This window comes from Bos indicus, chromosome 8 (genome assembly GCF_029378745.1).
Source record: "Bos indicus isolate NIAB-ARS_2022 breed Sahiwal x Tharparkar chromosome 8, NIAB-ARS_B.indTharparkar_mat_pri_1.0, whole genome shotgun sequence".
NCBI lineage: Eukaryota > Metazoa > Chordata > Mammalia > Artiodactyla > Bovidae > Bos > Bos indicus.
The window spans coordinates 46477509-46496417 of NC_091767.1; the positions used below are offsets into that span (position 1 = coordinate 46477509).

The 18909-nt window shown below is 39.9% G+C and overlaps 1 protein-coding gene and 1 pseudogene across 4 annotated transcripts in view; one reads left to right on the forward strand and one right to left on the reverse strand.

Annotated features, from left to right (window-relative positions):
• KLF9 (KLF transcription factor 9) overlaps positions 1-18909 on the reverse strand; it is a 101654-nt gene that overhangs the window by 26800 nt on the left and 55945 nt on the right. Inside the window, exon 4 of one of the 4 annotated variants that reach the window (XM_070794645.1) lies at positions 1-18909. This exon is cut by the window's left edge and continues 10629 nt beyond it; it is cut by the window's right edge and continues 22393 nt beyond it. The exons of the other annotated variants lie outside the window; for them this stretch is intronic. Within the exon in view, the coding sequence (XP_070650746.1) occupies positions 15761-16888 (1128 nt within the window). The 5' untranslated portion in view covers positions 16889-18909 and the 3' untranslated portion in view covers positions 1-15760. 4 annotated transcript variants of the gene reach the window in all.
• LOC139184401 (large ribosomal subunit protein eL36-like) lies at positions 15000-15452 on the forward strand (annotated as a pseudogene).

The window sequence follows — 18909 nt, forward strand, 5'->3', positions numbered from 1 at the left end:
AAACTACCAGGGAGAAAGCACAACCCCACTCATCTGCAGATAACTGGATTAAAGCTTTACTGAGCAAGCCCTGCCCACCAGAGCAAGACCCAGTGTTTCCCATCACCATTCCCTTCCATCAGGAAGCTTACACAAGCCTCTTACATTATATTTTAAGTCACTCAGTTGTGTTCAACTCTTTGCTACCTCATGGACTATGCAGGCCATGGAATTCTCCAGGCCAGAATACTGGAGTGGGTAACTTTTCCCTTCTTAAGAGGATTTTCCCAACGGGATCAAACCCAAGTCTCCCACATTGCAGGTGGATTCTTTACTGTCTCAGCCACCAGGGAAGCCCAAGAATACTGGAGTGGGTAGCCTATCCCTTCTCCAGGGGATCTTCCTGACCTGGGAATCGAATCAGGGTCTCCTGCATTGCAGGTGGATTCTTTACCAGCTTAGCTACCAGGGAAACCCACACAAGCCTTTTAGCCTCCTCCATCAGATGTCAGAAGAAGCAAGAAGAACCGCAACCCCACAGTGACTAAAACAAAATCACATTACAGAAAGTTAATCAGCATGAAACGTAGAAAGTTATGTCCCAGTTGAAGGAACAAGATAAAACCCCAGAGAAATAATTAGAGACAGGCAACCTTTCAGAAAAAGAATTCAGAATGACAGTGAAGATGATTCAGGATCTCAGAAAAAGAATGGAGACAAAGATTGAGAAGATGCAAGAAATGTTTACCAAAGACCTAGAAGAACCAAAGAACAAACAGACGAATCACTAGAAGGAATCAATAGCAGAATAACTGAGGCAGAACAATGGATAAATGACTTGGAGGACAGAATGGTAGAAATCACTGCACAGAACAGAACATAGGAAAAAGAATGAAAAGAAATGAAAACAGCCTAAAAGACCCCTGGGACAACAATAAATGCACGAACTTTCATATTACAGGGGTCCCAGCATGAGACGAGAGAGAGAGAAAGGGGACCTGAGAAAATATTTGAAGACATACTAGCTGAAAACTTCCCTAACATGGAAAAGGAAGTAATCAACCAAGTCCAGGAAGCAGAGTCCCAGGCAGGATAAACCCAAGGAGGAACACACCAAGACACATAGTAATCAAACTGACAAAAATTAAAGAAAAAATTAAACTGACAAGAATTAAAGAGATAAAATATTAAAAGCAACAAGGCAAAAACGACAAATAACATAAAAGGGAACTCCCATCAGGCTATCAGCTGATTTCTCAACAGAAACTTGACAGGCCACAAGGGAATGGCTGCTGCTGCTGCTGCTGCTAAGCCACTTCAGTCATGTCCGACTCTGTGCGACCCCATGGCTCCCCCGTCCCTGGGATTCTCCAGGCAAGAACACTGGAGTGGGTTGCCATTTCCTTCTTCAATGCATGAAAGTGAAAGTGAAAGTGAAGTCGCTCAGTCATATCCAACTCAGCGACGCCATGGACTGCAGCCTACCAGGCTCCTCTGTCCAAGTGATTCTCCAGGCAAGAGTACTGGAGTGGGGTGCCATCGCCTTCTCCAAGGGAATGACATGATATATTTAAAGTAATGAAAGGGAAGAACCTACAACTGAGAATACTTTACCCAGAAAAATCTCCTTCAAATTTAATGGAGAAATAAAGCTTTCCAGACAAGCAAAAATTAAGAGAATTCAGCACCACCAAACCAATTTTACAACAAATCCTAAAGGAACATCTCTAGGCAAGAAACAAGAGAAAGAAAAGACCTCTGACTGTGTGGATCACAATAAAATGTGGAAAATTCTGAAAGAGATGGGAATACCAGACCACCTGACCTGCCTCTTGAGAAACCTGTATGCAGGTCAGGAAGCAACAGTTAAAACTGGACATGGAACAACAGACTGGTTCCAAATAGGAAAAGGAGTACGTCAAGGCTGTATATTGCCACTGTGCTTATTTAACTTATATGCAGAGTACATCATGAGAAACACTGGGCTGGAAGAAGCACAAGCTAGAATGAAGATTGCCGGGAGAAATATAAATAACCTCAGAGATGCAGATGACACCACCCTTATGGCAGAAAGTGAAGAGGAAATAAAAAGCCTCTTGATGAAAGTGAAAGTGGAGAGTGAAAAAGTTGGCTTAAAGCTCAACATTCAGAAAACGAAGATCATGGCATCCGGTCCCATCACTTCATGGGAAATAGATGGGGAAACAGTGGAAACAGTGTGAGACTTTGTTTTCTGGGGCTCCAAAATCACTGCAGATGGTGATTGCAGCCATGAAATTAAAAGACGCTTACTCCTTGGAAGGAAAGTTATGACCAACCTAGATAGCATATTCAAAAGCAGAGACATTATTTTGCCAACAAAGGTCCGTCTAGTCAGGGCTATGGTTTTTCCAGTGGTCATGTATGGATGTGAGAGTTGGACTGTGAAGAAAGCTGAGCGCCGAAGAATTGATGCTTTTGAACTGTGGTGTTGGAGAAGACTCTTGAGAGTCCCTTGAGATCCAACCAGTGCATCCTAAAGGAGATCAGTCCTGGGTGTTCATTAGAAGGACTGATGTTGAAGCTAAAATTCCAATACTTTGGCCACCTGACATGAAGAGCTGACTCACTGGAAAACACCCTGATGCTGGGAGGGATTGGGGACAGGAGTAGAAGGGGACGACAGAGGACAAGATGGCTGGATGGCATCACCGACTCGATGGACATGAGTTGGAGTGAACTCCGGGAGTTGGTGATGGACAGGGAGGCCTGGCGTGCTGTGATTCATGGGGTCGCAGAGAGTTGGACACGACTGAACTGAACTGACAGAAAATAAACCCCAAACAATTAAGATGGTAATAGGATCACACGTGGATAATTACGTTAAATGTAAATGGGTTAAATACACCAACCAAAAGACAGACTGGCTGAGCAGATGAGAACATGTGCATGTATGACTTTCACTTACCACATCACTCTGCTTGACCCCCCAGATTGTATGTAATTATTTTATATTGTTAGGTTACTCATGCTCCCATTATGGGTTGCAATGGTTAATTATCTTTAATTTTTTTTCTGGCTATAAATTGTGAAAACTGATAAACATCTTTTACTATTGTGATTATGTAACTATTACTCAGTACCATTGTATCATGATTGGACAACAGAAAAATAATAGAATTCTATGTCACCAAAACTACCATTTAATAGAAAAACCTGTAATCACTTTTCAAAATCCAGATAGCAGGATTATCTTGGAATTTTCTGAATTCTACAAATGCCCAGATATTGCTTTTTTCTTTTCTGCCACAATGCCAGATACGTTTCTAATCAGCAGCCATGTTTAAAAACAATTGGACTATATGAGGATCTTTTGCTTTTATCTACTTTCACTTTTTCTATTTCATATTCAATGCTCCCATTTCATTTAGCTTATGTTTTCCAATCTCTCCATCTCTTTTTTTTATGTTCTTTCTCAAGCCTTTATTAAGCATACTAGAGAAGATTTTCTATACATATATAAAAATAATGTGTGTAATATATATAGAACAAATACGAATTTTTGCCTAACTAAAAAATTTATGACATTTTGATTCTACTTTTTGACTTGGTATGAATAGAATGCTAGATTTCTAATTTAAGAGAAATAGATATGCAACAAACAACAAAAGTTTACTGTCTAATACAGGGAATTATAGTCAATATCTTGTAATAATCTATTATGGAAAATAATTTCAAAAGTATTATATGTATTAGATATAACTGAATCACACACAAAGAATTCTACTTTTTGAAATTTAGTATTACTTATCTTTTTGCCAGTTTTTCTAAATATCCTATGGACATCTAATAACAACATATGAGAAAAATTTTAAATATGTTTGTGTGAGATATAAGATTAATATAAATTAATTAAATATAAATATTTAAATTATTAATGGCATCATTCAAGATACTGTTATTTTTTCTGTACTCAGAGAAATATATTCTCAGAGAAATGTTAATATGTCTCAATATGATTATGTATTTTTTTCTTTTCTATTTCTTCCAATTTTTGCTTTCTGTATCTGTTTCTTTGTTGTTAGGTGTCTAATGCTTTATGATGTCTATCTTCTTTGTGAATTTTATCTTTTATCATTAAAAATATTCATATTTGTTTCAAAATAAAAAACACCCAACATTCCAAAAACAAAGATCATGGCATCCAATCCCATCACTTCATGACAAATAGATGGGGGGAAAGTGGAAACAGTGACAGATTTTATTTTCTTGGGCTCCAAAATCACTGCAGACTTTTGCTCCTTGGAAGAAAAGTTGTGACACACCTAGACAGTGTATTAAAAAGTCGAGATATCACTTAGCCAACAAAGGTTTGTATAGTCAAAACTATGATTTTTCAGGTAGTCACATGAGGTGGACCATAAAGAAAGCTGAGCGCTGAAGAAGTAATACTTTCCAACTGTGGTGCTGGAGAAGACTCTTGAGAGTCCTCTGGACTACCAAGTTCAAACTAGTCACCCCTAAAGGAAATCAACCCTGACTATTCATTGGAAAGACTGATGCTAAAGCTGAAGCTCCAAATCCTTGGCCACCTTATACAAAGAGCCAACGCACCATAAAAGACTGATGCTGGGGAGGATTGAGGGCAAGAAAAGAAGGGGACGACAGAGGACGAGACGGTTGGATGGCATGACTGACTCAATGGACATGAGTTTCAACAAACTCAGGGAGATCGTGAAAGACAGGGCACACTAGTGTTCTGCAGTTCATGGGGTCACAAAGAGTCAGACATGACTTAACAACTGAACAACAATAAAAGCAACTATAGGTCAATAAAAAGGCAACCTAGCAGAAATGGAAAAATTCTTAGAAGGGTACAATCTCCCAAGACTGAACCAGTAATGAATAGAAAATATAAACAGACCAATCACAAGTACTTAAATTGAAACTGTGATTAAAAACCCCCAACAATGTCCAAGAGCAGATGTCTTCACAGGTGAATTACATCAAAAATATAGAGAAGATGTAACACCTATCCTCTGAAACTATTGCCCAAAATTACAGAGGAAGGAATACTCCAAAACTCATTCAATGAGGCCACCAAAACTGGACAAAGATACAACAAAAAGAAAATTACAGGCCAATACCACTTCTGAATATAGATACAAAAATTCTCAACAAAGGACAAGCAAACCATATTCAACAATACATTAGAAGGACACAGCCTTCACGGGGTGAAGGGGCTTGCATACCTCAATGAAGCTATGAGTCATGCAGTGCAAGACCACCCAAAGACAGATGAGTCACAGTGAAGAGTTCTGACAAAATGTGGTCCACTGGAGGAGGGAATGGCAAACTACTCCAGTATTCTTGACTGAAGAACCCCCTGGACAGTATGAAAAGGCAAAAAGACATGACACCAGAAGATGAGCCCCCAAGGTCAGAAGGTGTCCAATATGCTATTGGAGAAGTGTGGAGGACAATTACCAATAGTGCCAGAAAAAATGAAGGAACTGGGCCAAAGTGGAAATGAGGCTCCACTGTGGATGGGTCTGTTGGTGAAAGTAAAGTCCAGTGCTTTAAAGAACAATATTAGGACCTGGAATGTTAGGTCCATCAATCAAGAGAAATTGGATGTGGTCAAGCAAGAGATGGCATTGAAAATATCATCACTTTGAAATCAGTGAACTAAAGTGGACAGGAATGGAGAATTTTAATTCAGATGACTATTACGTCTACTACTGTAGGCAAGAATCCTTTAGAAGGAATGGAGTAGCCCTTACAGTCAACAAAAGAGTACAAAATGCAGTAATTGGGTGCAATCTCAAAAATGACAGAATGATCTCAGTTCATTTCCAAGGCAAACCATTCAATATCATGGTAATCCAACCCCAATCCAGTGCCCTAACCACTGATCCTGAAGAAGCTGAAGTTGACCAGTTCTATGAAGACCTACGGCACTTTCTAGAACACCTTCTAGAACTAACACCCCTCCAAAAATGTCCTTTTCATCATAGGGGATTTGAAAGCAAAAGTAGGATGTCAAGAGATACACAGAATAACAGGAAAATTTGGCCTTGGAGTACAAAATGAAGCAGGGCAAACCTAAGAAGAGTTTTGCCAAGAGAACACACTGGTCATAGCAAACACTCTTTCCCAACAATACAAGCAACAACTCAACACGTGAACATCACCAGATGGTCAATACCGAAATCAGATTGAATATTATTTTTGCAGCCAAAGATGGAGAAGCTCTACATAGTTAGCAAAAACAAGACCTGGAGCTGACTGTGGCTCAGATCATGAGCTCCTTATTGTAAAACTCAGGCTTAAATCAAAGCAAGCAGGGAAAACCACTAGGCCATTCAGGTATGACCTAAATCAAATCCCTTATGATTATACAGTGGAGGTGATGAACAGATTCAAGGGATTAGATCTGATAGATTGCCTGAAGAACTATGGACAGAGGTTCGGAACATTGTACAGAAGTCAGTGACCAAAACCATTCCAAAGAGAAAGATATGCAAGAAGGCAAAGTGGTTGTCTTGAAGAGGCTTTAAAAATAGCAGAGGAAAGAAGAGAAGTGAAAGGCAAGAGAGAAAGGGAAAGATATAACTAACTGAATGAAGTGTTTCAGAGAATAGCAAGGAGAGGTAAAAAGGTCTTCTTAAATAAACAATGCAAAGAAATTCAGGAAAACAATAGAATGGGAAAGACTAGAGATCTCTTCAAAGATTGGAAATATCAAAGAACTATTTCATGCAAGGAAGGGCATGATAAAGGACAAAAAAAGGTAAGGACATAACAGAAGCAGAAAAGATTAAGACATGGCAAGACTACACAGAACTATACAAGAAAGGTCTTAATGATCCAGATAACCATGATGGTGTGGTCACTCACCTAGAGCCAGACATCCTGGAATCTGAAGTCAAGTGGGCCTAAGGAAGCTTTACTACAAACAAGGCTTATGAAGGTGATGAAATTCCAGTTGAGCAATTTAAAATCCTAAAAAATGATGCTGTTAAAGTGCTGCACTCAGTTTGTCAGCAAATTTAGAAAATACAGCAGTGGCCACAGAACCGGAAAAGGTCAGTTTTCATTCTAATCTCAAAGAAGGGCAATGGCAAACAATGTTAAAACTACCACACAATTGCAGTCATTTCACATGCTAGGTTAGGCTCAAAATCCTTCCAGCTAGGCTTCAAGGGTATGTGAACTGAGAACTTCCAAATGTATAATCTGGGTTTAAAAAAGGTAGAGGAACCAGAGATCAAATTGCCAACATCCAGTGGATCATAGAAGAAGCAAGGAATTCCAGAAAAATATCTACTTCTGCTTCATTGACTGTGTGAAAGCCTTTGACTGTGTGGTTACAACAAACTGTGGGAAATTCTGAACGAGATGGGAATACCAGACCACCTTACCTGTCTTCTGAGAAACTTGTATGCAGGTCAAGAAGCAACAGCTAGAACCTTACATGAAACAATGGACTGATTCAGAACTGGGAAAGGAGTAAGATAAGGCTGTATATTGTCACCCTGCTTATGTAACTTAAATGTAGAGTACCACATACAAATGCTGGACTGGATGAATCACAGGCTGGAATCAAGATGGCTGAGAGATACATCAACCTCAGATATGCACATGATACCATACTGATGGCAAAAAGTGAAGAGGAACTAAAGAGCCTCTTGATAAAAGTGAAAAAGGAGAGTGAAAAAGCTGGCTTAAAACTCAACATTCAAAAGACTAAGACCATGGTATCTGCTCCCTCACTTCATGGCAAAGAGAAGGGCAAAACATGGAAGCAGTGACAGATTTTCTTGGGCTCCAGAATCACTGTGGACAGTGACTGGAGCCATTAAATTAAAAGACACTGGCTCCTTGGAAGGAAAGCTGTGACAAAACTAGACAGCGTATTTAAAAGCAGAGATATCACTCTGCTGACAAAGGTCTGTATAGTCAAAGCTATGATTTTCCTGGTAGTCATGTATGGATGTGAGAGTTGGACCACCAAAAAGGCTGAGCGTCCAAGAACTGATGCTTTCCAATTGTGTTGAAGAATCCTCTTGAGAGTCCCTTGGACTGCAAGGATACCAAACCAATAAATCCTAAAGGCACTCAATCCTGAATATTCATTTCATTGGAAGCACTGATACTGAAGTTGAAGCAGTAATACTTTGGCCACCTGATGTGAAAAGTCAACTCACTGGAAAAGACCCTGGTAGTTGAAGACTGCAGGCAAAAGGAGAAGGGGGCAGCAGAGGATACAATGGTTAGATAGCATCACTGACTCAATGGACATGAGTTTGAGCAAACTCTGGGAGCCAGTGGACGACAGAGGAGCCGGGCATGCTGTAGTCATGGGATCATAAAAAGTCAGACACTACTTAGTGACTAAATCATGATCAAGTGGGATTTATCCCAGGGATGCAAGGATTCTTCAGTGTCAAAAAAATCAATCACCATATTAACTAAAGAATAAAAACTATATGATCATCTCAAGAAATGCAGAAAAAATTTCTGATAAAATTCAACATCCATTTCAGTTCAGTTGCTCAGTCATGTCTGACTCTTTGTGACCCCATGGACTGCAGCATGCCAGGCCTCCCTGTCCATCACCAACTCCTGGAGTTTACTCAAACTCATGTCTATTGAGTCAGTGATTCCATCCAACCATCTCATCCTCTGTCATCCCCTTCTCCTCCTGCCGTCAATCTTTCCCAGCATCAGGATCTTTTCCAATGAGTCAGCTCTTTACATCAGGTGGCCAAAGTATTGGAGTTTCAGCTTCAACATCAGTCCTTCCAGTGAACACCAGGAATGATCTCCTTTAGGATGGACTGGTTGAATCTCCTTGCATCCATTTATGATTAAAAGAAAAACAAACTCCACAAAGTGGGAATACAGGGAACCTACCTCAATATAATAAAGGTCATCAATACAAAGAAATGGAGGAAAACAATAGAGTGGAAAAGACTAGAGATCTCTTCAAGAAAATTGGAGATACCAAGGGAACATTTCACGCAAAGATGGGCTAAACAAAGGACAGGAGTAGTATGGATGTAACAGAAGCAGAAGATATTAAGAAGAGGTGGCAAGAATACAAAGAAGAACTGTACAAAAAAGATCTTCATGACCCAGATAATCACGATGGTGTGATCACTCACCTAGAGCCAGACATCCTGGAATGTGAAGTCAAGTGGGCCTTAGGAAGCATCACTATGAACAAAGCTAATGGAGGTGATGGAACGAAATTCCAGTTGAGCTATTTCAAATCCTAAAAGATGATGCTGTGAAAGTGCTGCACTCAATATGTCAGCAAATTTGGGACACTCAGCAGTGGCCACAGGACTGGAAAAGACCATTTTCATTCCAATCCCAAAGAAAAGCAATGCCAAAGAATGTTCAAACTACCGCACAATTACACTCATCTCACATCTAGTAAAGTAATACTCAAAATTCTCCAAGCCAGGCTTCAGCAATATGTGAACCGTGAACTTCCAGATGTTCAAGCAGGTTTTAGAAAAGGCAGAGGAACCAGAGATCAAATTGCCAACATCTACTGGATCATAGAAAAAGCAAGAGAGTTCCAGAAAAACATCTATTTCTGCTTTATTGACTATGCCAAAGCCTTTGATTGTATGGATCACAATAAACTATGGAAAATTCTGAAAGAGATGGGAATACCAGACCACCTGACCTGCCTTTTGAGAAACCTGTATGCAGATCAGGAAGCAAGAGTTAGAACTGGACATGGAACAACAGACTGGTTCCAAATAGGAAAAGGAGTACATCAAGGCTGTATATTGTCACCCTGCTTATTTTACATGCAGAGTACATCATGAGAAACGCTGGACTGGAAGAAGCACAAGCTAGAATGAAGATTGCCGGGAGAAATATCAATAACCTCAGATATGCATATGATACCACCCTTATGGCAGAAAGTGAAGAACTAAAGAGCCTCTTGATGAAAGTGAAAGAGGAGAGTGAAAAAGTTGGCTTAGAGCTCAACATTCAGAAAACAAAGATCATGGCATCTGGTCCCATCACTTCACGGCAAATAGATGGGGAAACAGTGGCTGATTTTATTTTTCTGGGCTCCGAAATCACTGCAGATGGTGACTTCAGCCATGAAATTAAAAGACGCTTACTTCTTGGAAGGAAAGTTATGATCAACCTAGATAGCATATTAAAAAGCAGAGACATTACTTTGTCAACAAAGGTCTGTCTAGTCAAGGCTATGGTGTTTCCAGTGGTCATGTATGGATGTGAGAGTTGGACTGTGAAGAAAGCTGAGTGCCGAAGAATTGATGCTTTTGAACTGTGGTGTTGGAGAGGCCTCTTGAGAGTCCCTTGGACTGCAAGGAGATCCAACCAGTCCATCCTAAAGGAGATCAGTCCTGGGTGTTCAATGGAAGGACTGATGTTGAAGCTGAAACTCCAATATTTTGGCCACCTGACATGAAGAGCTGACTCATTTGAAAAGACCCTAATGCTGGGAAAGATTGAGGGCAGGAGGAGAAAGGGACGACAGAGGATGAGATGGTTGGATGGCATCACCAACTCAATGGACATGGGTTTGGGTGAACTCCAGGAGTTGGTGATGGACAGGGAGGCCTGACGTGCTGTGATTCATGGGGTCGCAAAGAGTCGGACATGACTGAGCGACTGAACTGAACTGAACATACATGACAAATCCATAGATAACATCATTCTCAACAATGAAAAGATAAAAGTATTTCCTCTAAGATCAGGAACAAGACAAGGTTGCCCCTACTCTTGCCACATTAAACATAGTTTTGGAATTCTACCAATCAGAGATGAAAAAGAAATAAAATTTGAAAAGAAGTAAAACTGCTATTGTTTGCAGATGACAGGATACTATGCACAGGAAATCCTAAATATGCTAGCAGAAAACTACCAGAACTCATCAATGAACTCAGTAAAGCTGCAGGATACAGAATCAATACTACAAAAATCTCTTGCATTGCTATATATTAGCAACAAAAGATCAGAAATATTAATTAAGAAAACAATCACATTTACTGCTACATGAGAAGAATAAAATACCTAGGAATAAACCTACCTAATGAGGCAAAAGACCTGTACTTCAAAAACTATAAGTTGTTGATGAAAATACTGAAGATGACACAAACCAATGGAAAGATATGCTATGTTCTTGGATTGAAATAATCAGTATTCTAGAAGTTAGTATAGTACCAAAGGCAATCCACAGATTTAATGAAATTCCTAGCAAACTATCAATGGCATTTTTGGTAGAACTAGAACATTTTTTTTCCCTTTAATCTGTATGAAAACTCAAAAGACCCTGAATAGCCAAAGTAATCTTGAGAAAGAAAAATGGAGCTGGAGGAATCAGGTTCCCTGGCTTCCGAACATATTACAAAGCTATAGTAATCAAAACAGTATGGTACTGGTGCAAAAACAGAAATATAGATCAAGAGAATGGGAAATTAAAAAAAGAAAGCCCAGAAATAAACCCACACACCTATGGCCATTTAGTCTAAGACAAGAGAGGCAGGAATATACAATGGAGAAAAGACAGTCTCTTCAATAACTGGTGCTGGGAAAACTGGACAGTTACATGTAAAAAAAAAATGAAATTAGACACTGTAGCACACACACAAAAATAAAGTCAAAATAGTTTAAAGACCTAAATGTAAAACCAGATACTATAAAGCCCCTAGAGGAAAAACATAGGCAGATTACTCCTTGAAATAAATCACAGAAATATCTTTTTGGATCCATCTCTCAGAGTTCAGTTCAGTTCACTCACTCAGTCGTGTCTGACTCTTTGTGACCCCATGAATCACAGCACGCCAGGCCTCCCTGTCCATCACCAACTCCCGGAGTTCATTCAGACTCACGTCCATCGAGTCAGTGATGCCATCAGCCATCTCATCCTCTGTCGTCCCCTTCTCCTCCTGCCCCCAGTCCCTCCCAGCATCAGAGTCGTTTCCAATGAGTCAACTCTTCGCATGAGGTGGCCAAAGTACTGGAGTTTCAGATTTAGCATCATTCCTTCCAAAGAAATCCCAGGGCTGATCTCCTTCAGAATGGACTAGTTGGATCTCCTTGCAGTCCAAGGGAATCTCAAGAGTCTTCTCCAACACCACAGTTCAAAAGCATCAATTTTTCGGTGCTCAGAGTAATGAAGGTAAAAACAAAAATAAACAAATGGGACCTGATTCAGCTTAAAAGCTTTTGCTGACAAAGGTCTGAATAGTCAAAGCTATGGTTTTTCCAGTAGTCCTGTACAAATGTTACAGTTCGACCATCAAGAAGGCTGAGTGCCAAAGAACTGATGCTTTCAGATTGTGGTGCTGGAGAGGACTCTTGAGAGTCCCTTGGAGTGCAGGGAGATCAAACCAGTCAATCCTAAAATAAATCAACCCTGAATATTCAGTGGAAGGACTGATCCTAAAATTGAAGCTCCAATACTTTGGCCACCTGATGCAAAGAGCCAATCATTGGGAAAGACTTTGATCTTGGAAAACATTGAAGGCAGGAGGAGAAGGGGATGGCAGAAGATGAGATGCTTGGATAGCATCAGCAACTCAATAGACATGAGTTTGAGCAAACTCTGGGAGATAGTGAAGAACAGGGAAGCCTGGTGTGCTGCAGCCCATGGGGTCACAAAGAGGTGGATATGACTTAGTGACTGAATAACAACATAGCAAAAGAAATAAAAAAAAAAAATGAAAAGAGAACCTAGAGCTCAGGAGAAAATATTTGCAAATGATGTGACCAATAAGAGATTAATCTCCAAAATATACAATACACACTGCTCATACAATTTAATATACAAAAACCAAATGACCCAATCATTAAATGGGCAAAAGATGTAATAGACATTTCTCCAAAGATGTACAAATGGCCAAAAAGTACATGAAAATTTGCTCAACATCACTAGTTATTAGAGGAGTACAAATCAAAACTACAATGAACTATCACCTCACATGGGTCAGTATGACCATCATCAAAACATCGACAATAAATGCTGGAGAGGTGTGGAGAAAAGGGAACCCTCCTACACTGTCAGTAGGAATGTAAATTGATCCAGCCACTATGAAAAACAAATGGAAGTTCCTTTAAAAACTAAAAATACAGCTGCTAGGACTTCCCTGGCAGTCCACTGCAGCAGGCACAGGTTTGATTCCTTTTTGGGGAACTGGGATCCTGCATGCCATGCAGTGTGTGTATGTTTTTTTTTTTTTTTAATTAATTAATTTAGAAAAGAAAGTTACCATATAATCTGCTATCTCACTCCTGGGCATATATCTGGAGAAAACCATAATTCCAAAAGATACATGTGTCCCATTATTCATTCCAGCACTATTTACAATAGTCAAGACATGGAAACAAGTGTCCATGAACAGATTAATTGATAAGGAATATATGGTATGCATACATGATAGAGTATTAATCATAAAAAAGAATGAAATAATGTCATTTGCAGCAACATACATGGACCTAGAGATTATTATACTAAGTGGAGTAAGTCAGAAAAACAAATACCATATAATATCACTTATATGTGGGCTGTAAAACATCACACAAAATGAGCTTATTTACAAAACAGACTCACAGACCTAGAAAACAAACTATGGTTACCAAAAGCAAGGGGAGAGAGAAATTAAGTTTGGATTAAAATATACACACTACTATATATAAAATAGATAACCTAAAGGGACCTACTGTATAGCACAGAGAATTACACTCAATATCTGTAATAACTTACAATTGAAGAGAATGGGGAAAAAAAAGAAATACACACACACATATGTATTACTTTGCTATACACCTCAAACTAGGGCATCATCATAAATCAACATTTCAGTTTAAAAAATTATTTAAAAAAGAACGTCAACATCACTAATGATCTGGGAAATGCAAGTCAAAACCACAAAGTTATTATCTCAAACATGTCAGAAAGGCTGTTATCAAAAATGCAAAAAATAGCAAGTGTTATTAGCAAGGATGTGGAGAACAGGGAACACTTGTGCACTGTTGGTGGGAATGACAATTTGTGCAGCCACTATTAAAAACAGCATTGAGGTTTCTCAAAAAATTAAAAATAGAACTACTATATGATACAGCAATTCCACATCTGGGTATTTATCTAAAGAAAATAAAAACACTAGCTCAAACAGATAAATGTATCCCCAAATGCACTGCAGCATTATTTCCAATATCTAAAATATGGAAGCAGCCTAAGTGTCCAGCAACAGTTGTATGGATAAAGAAAAGGTGAAAAAAACATATATATATATATATATATATAATGGAATATTATCCAGTTATAAAAAAAGATTGAAATCTTGCCATTTGTGATAATATGATGGACTTTGAGGGCATTATGCCAAGTGAGATATGCCAGACAAAGACAAATACTGCATGATCTCTCTTAAATCATGAATTTAACAAAACAACAACTAAAAACCAAAAATCTGACCTCATAGAGACTGAATTGATGGTTCCAGTGGTAGTAGAGTGCGGGAGGTGACATAAATAGGTGAAAGGGTAAAACAGGTAAAAAAAAAAAAATTTTTTAAGAAACAGTCTATCAAGTGGTATGAAGTGAACCACAAAGACAAATTTTGAAATGCAGTGATATGCAATTTAATACTATCAGAACTGAGAGGAGATAGGATCTGCTAGAGGACTGGAAAGGCTTCAGGAAGACAAAGAATCTGGATAATCACTGTGGACCTTCCAAGAGGTGAAAGAAGAACATGTGTTTTAAGGTGTTTTATAGGAACTGGAAAGATGTTCATGCTGTTAAAAATATACATCCAATTATTTCCAGCTGATTCAAGACAATGATTTCATGTACAGCTCTTAGTGATTCTACTGGCAATAAAAAACTAAGCTTAACATGGATGAGACCTATTTCCCCACAACCTTGTTTAAAAGGATACAATGAAAGTAAGTCTTAGATCAAATTCTGCCTAGCACATATATTTGTTAAGCGTTATTACAACTTCCTCTGCGGCAGCCACTGAAGAACAAAAGCCATGGCTCTGTGCTACCAAATGGCTGTGGGCCTCAACAAGGGCCTCAAGATGACCGAGAACGTGAGCGATCCGAGGCACAGCTGCCGCTGTGGGCGCCTCACCTAACACACCAAGTTCATATGGGACATGATCTGGGAGGCGTGGGGCTTCACCCCTTCTGAGCGACAGGACATGGAGCTGCTCGAGGTCTCCAAGGACAAGTGGGCACTCAAGTTCATCAAGTAAAGGGTGGGGACACACATCTGCGACAAAAGGAAGAGACAGGAGCTGAGCAACGTCCTGGTCGCCATGAGGAAAGGGGCAGCCAAGAGGATCGAGCCCTTCTCCTCTGCACAATACATCTTTCCAGAAAAAAAAAAGAAAGAAACGTGTTATTATAAGCAACCACAAAACTGTCCATACAACTTGTTTTGTCACCCTGATAAAGTCCTGGTCCATTACCAGTTTGAGTGATTTGATCACACTCTGTAGGACAGGTTCACTAATAGATGTGATAATATTTCATTAAACAGACAGTTCAGACACTCAGTCGTGTCCAACTCTTTGTAACCCCATGAACCGCAGCATGCCAGGCCTCCCTGTCCATCACCAACTCCTGGAGTCTACCCAAAACCATGTCCATTGAGTCACTGATGCCATCCAACCATCTCATCCTCAGTCATCCCCTTGTCCTGCCCTCAATCTTTCCCAGCATCAGGGTCTTTCCAGTGAGTCAGCTCTTTGCGTCAGGTGACCAAAGTATTGGAGTTTCAGCTTCAGCATCAGTCCTTCCAATGAACACCAGGACTGATCTCCTTTAGGATGGACTGGTTGGATCTCCTTGCAGTCCAAGGGACTCTCAAGAGTCTTCTCCAACACCACCGTTCAAAAGCATCAATTCTTCGACACTCAGCTTTCTTTATAGTCCAACTCTCACATCCATACATGACTACTGGAAAAACTGTAGCCTTGATTAGACGGACCTTTGTTGGCAAAGCAATGTCTCTGCTTTTTAATATGCTGTCTCTGTTGGTCATAACTTTCCTTCCAAGGAGTAAGCGTCTTTTAATTTCATGGCTGCAGTCACCATCTGCATTGATTTTGGAGCCCCCAAAAATAAAGTCTGACAATGTTTCCACTGTTTCCCCATCTATTTGCCGTGAAGTGGTGGGACCGGATGCCATGATCTTCGTTTTCTGAATGTTGAGCTTTAAGCCAACTTTTTCACTCTCCTCTTTCACTTTCATCAAGAGGCTTTTCAGTTCCTCTTCACTTTCTGCCATAAGGGTGGTGTCATCTGCATATCTGCAGTTATTGATATTTCTCCCAGCTATCTTGATTCCAGCTTGTGCTTCTTCCATCCCAGCGTTTCTCATGATGTACTCTGCACGTAAGTTAAATAAGCAGGGTGACAATATACAGCCTTGACGTACTCCTTTTCCTATTTGGAACCAGTCTGTTGTTCCATGTCCAGTTCGAACTGTTGCTTCCTGACCTGCATACCGGTTTCTCAAGAGGCAGGTCAGGTGGTCTGGTATTCCCATCTCTTTCAGAATTTTCCATAGTTTATTGTGATCCATACAGTCAAAGGCTTTGGCATAGTCAATAAAGTAGAAATAGATGTTTTTCTGGAACTCTCTTGCTTTTTCAATGACCCAGTGGATGTTGGCAATTTGATCTCTGGTTCCTCTGCCTTTTCTAAAACCTGCTTGAACATCTGGAAGTTCACGGTTCACATATTGCTGAAGCCTGGCTTGGAGAATTTTGAGTATTACTTTACTAGATGTGAGATGAGTGCAATTGTGCGGTAGTTTGAACATTCTTTGGCATTGCTTTTCTTTGGGATTGGAATGAAAATGGACGTTTTCCAGTCCTGTGGCCACTGCTGAGTGTCCCAAATTTGCTGGCATATTGAGTGTAGCACTTTCACAGCATTATCTTTTAGGATTTGAAATAGCTCAACTGGAATTCTGTTCCATCACCTCCATTAGCTTTGTTTACAGTGATGCTTCCTAAGGCCCACTTGACTTCACATTCCAGGATGTCTGGCTCTAGGTGAGTGATCACACCATCATGATTCTCTGGGTCATGAAGATCTTTTTTGTACAGTTCTTCTTTGTATTCTTGCCACCTCTTCTTAATATCTTTTGCTTCTGTTACGTCCATACTATTTCTGTCCTTTATTGAGCCCATCTTTGCATGAAATGTTCCCTTGGTATGTCTAATTTTCTTGAAGAGATCTCTAGTCTTTCCCATTCTATTGTTTTCCTCTATTTCTTTGCATTAATTGCTGAGGAAGGCTTTCTTATTTCTCCTTGCTATTCTTTGGAACTCTGCATTCAGATGCTTATATCTTTCCTTTTCTCCTTTGCTTTTTGCTTCTCTTCTTTTCACAGCTATTTGTAAGGCCTCCTGAGACAGCCGTTTTGCCTTTTTGCATTTCTTTTTCTTGGGGATGATCTTGATTCCTGTTTCCTGTACAATGTCATGAACCTCTGTCTACAGTTCATCAGCCAATCCATCTATCAGATCTAGTCCTTTAAATCTATTTCTCACTTCCACTGTATAATCGTAAGGGATTTGATTTAGGTCATAACTGAATGGTCTAGTGGTTTTCCCCACTTTCTTCGATTTTCGTCTGAATTTGGCAATAAGGAGTTCATGATCTGAGCCACAGTCAGCTCCTCGTCTTGTTTTTGCTGACTATATAGAGCTTCTTCATCTTTAGCTGCAAAGAATATAATCAATCTGATTTCGGTGTTGGCCATCTGGTGATGTACATGTGTAGAGCCTTCTCTTGTGTTGTTCAGATAAGAAACAACCAAAACCATGGTTAGGCCCAAAGTCTGGCCATGGCACCACTGGGGGTCAGTATGGCAGTGCCCTGAAGAGCCAGACCTGAGATACACTGGGCTGAAGAATGTAGTCAAGGAGGTAGAAGACTTATATGCTGTCAACTATAAAACATTAATAAAGGAAATTGAAAGTGAAGTCGCTCAGTCGTGTCTGACTTTTTGCAACCCAGTGGACTGTGTGGCCTACCAGGCTCCTCTGTCCATGGAATTTTCCAGGCAAGAGTACTAGAGTGGGTTGCCATTACCTTCTCCAGGGGATCTTCCCGACCCAGGGATCAAACCCAGGTCTCCTGCATTGCAGGCAGATGCTTTACCATCTGAGCCACCAGGGACACCCTAAGGAAACTGAAGACGATTCAGAAAAAATGGAGAGAGCCCACGCTCTTGGACTGGAAGAGTCAATATTGTGAAGATGGTCATAGTACCCAAAGCATTCCTGTCAAATTACCCATGACATTTTTCACATAAATAAAATAATCCTAAATTTTCTAAGGAACTATAAAGGACCCAGAATTGCCAAAGCAAATCTGGAAGGAAAAAAAAAAAAAAAGAACAGAGCAGGAGACATAACCCTGTGTCAGATTTCAGACAATACCACAAAGTTACAGTAATCAAAACAATGTAGCATTGGCACAAAAATGGATCAATGGAACAGAACAGAGAGCTAAATAATAAGTTAAATAAGCAGGGTGACAATATACAGCCTTGACGTACTCCTTTTCCTATTTGGAACCAGTCTGTTGTTCCATGTCCAGTTCTAACTGCTGCTTCCTGACCTGCATATAGGTTTGGAATGTGAAGTCAAGTGGGCCTTAGAAAGTATCATTATGAACAAAGCTAGTGGAGGTGATGGAATTGCAGTTGAGCTATTTCAAATCCTGAAAGATGATGCTGTGAAAGTGCTGCACTCAATATGCCAGCAAATTTGGGACACTCAGCAGTGGTCACAGGACTGGAAAAGGTCAGTTTTCATTCCAATCCCAAAGAAAGGCAATGCCCAAGAATGCTCAAACTACTGCACAATTGCACTCATCTCACACGCTAGTAAAGTAATGCTCAAAATTCTCCAAGCCAGG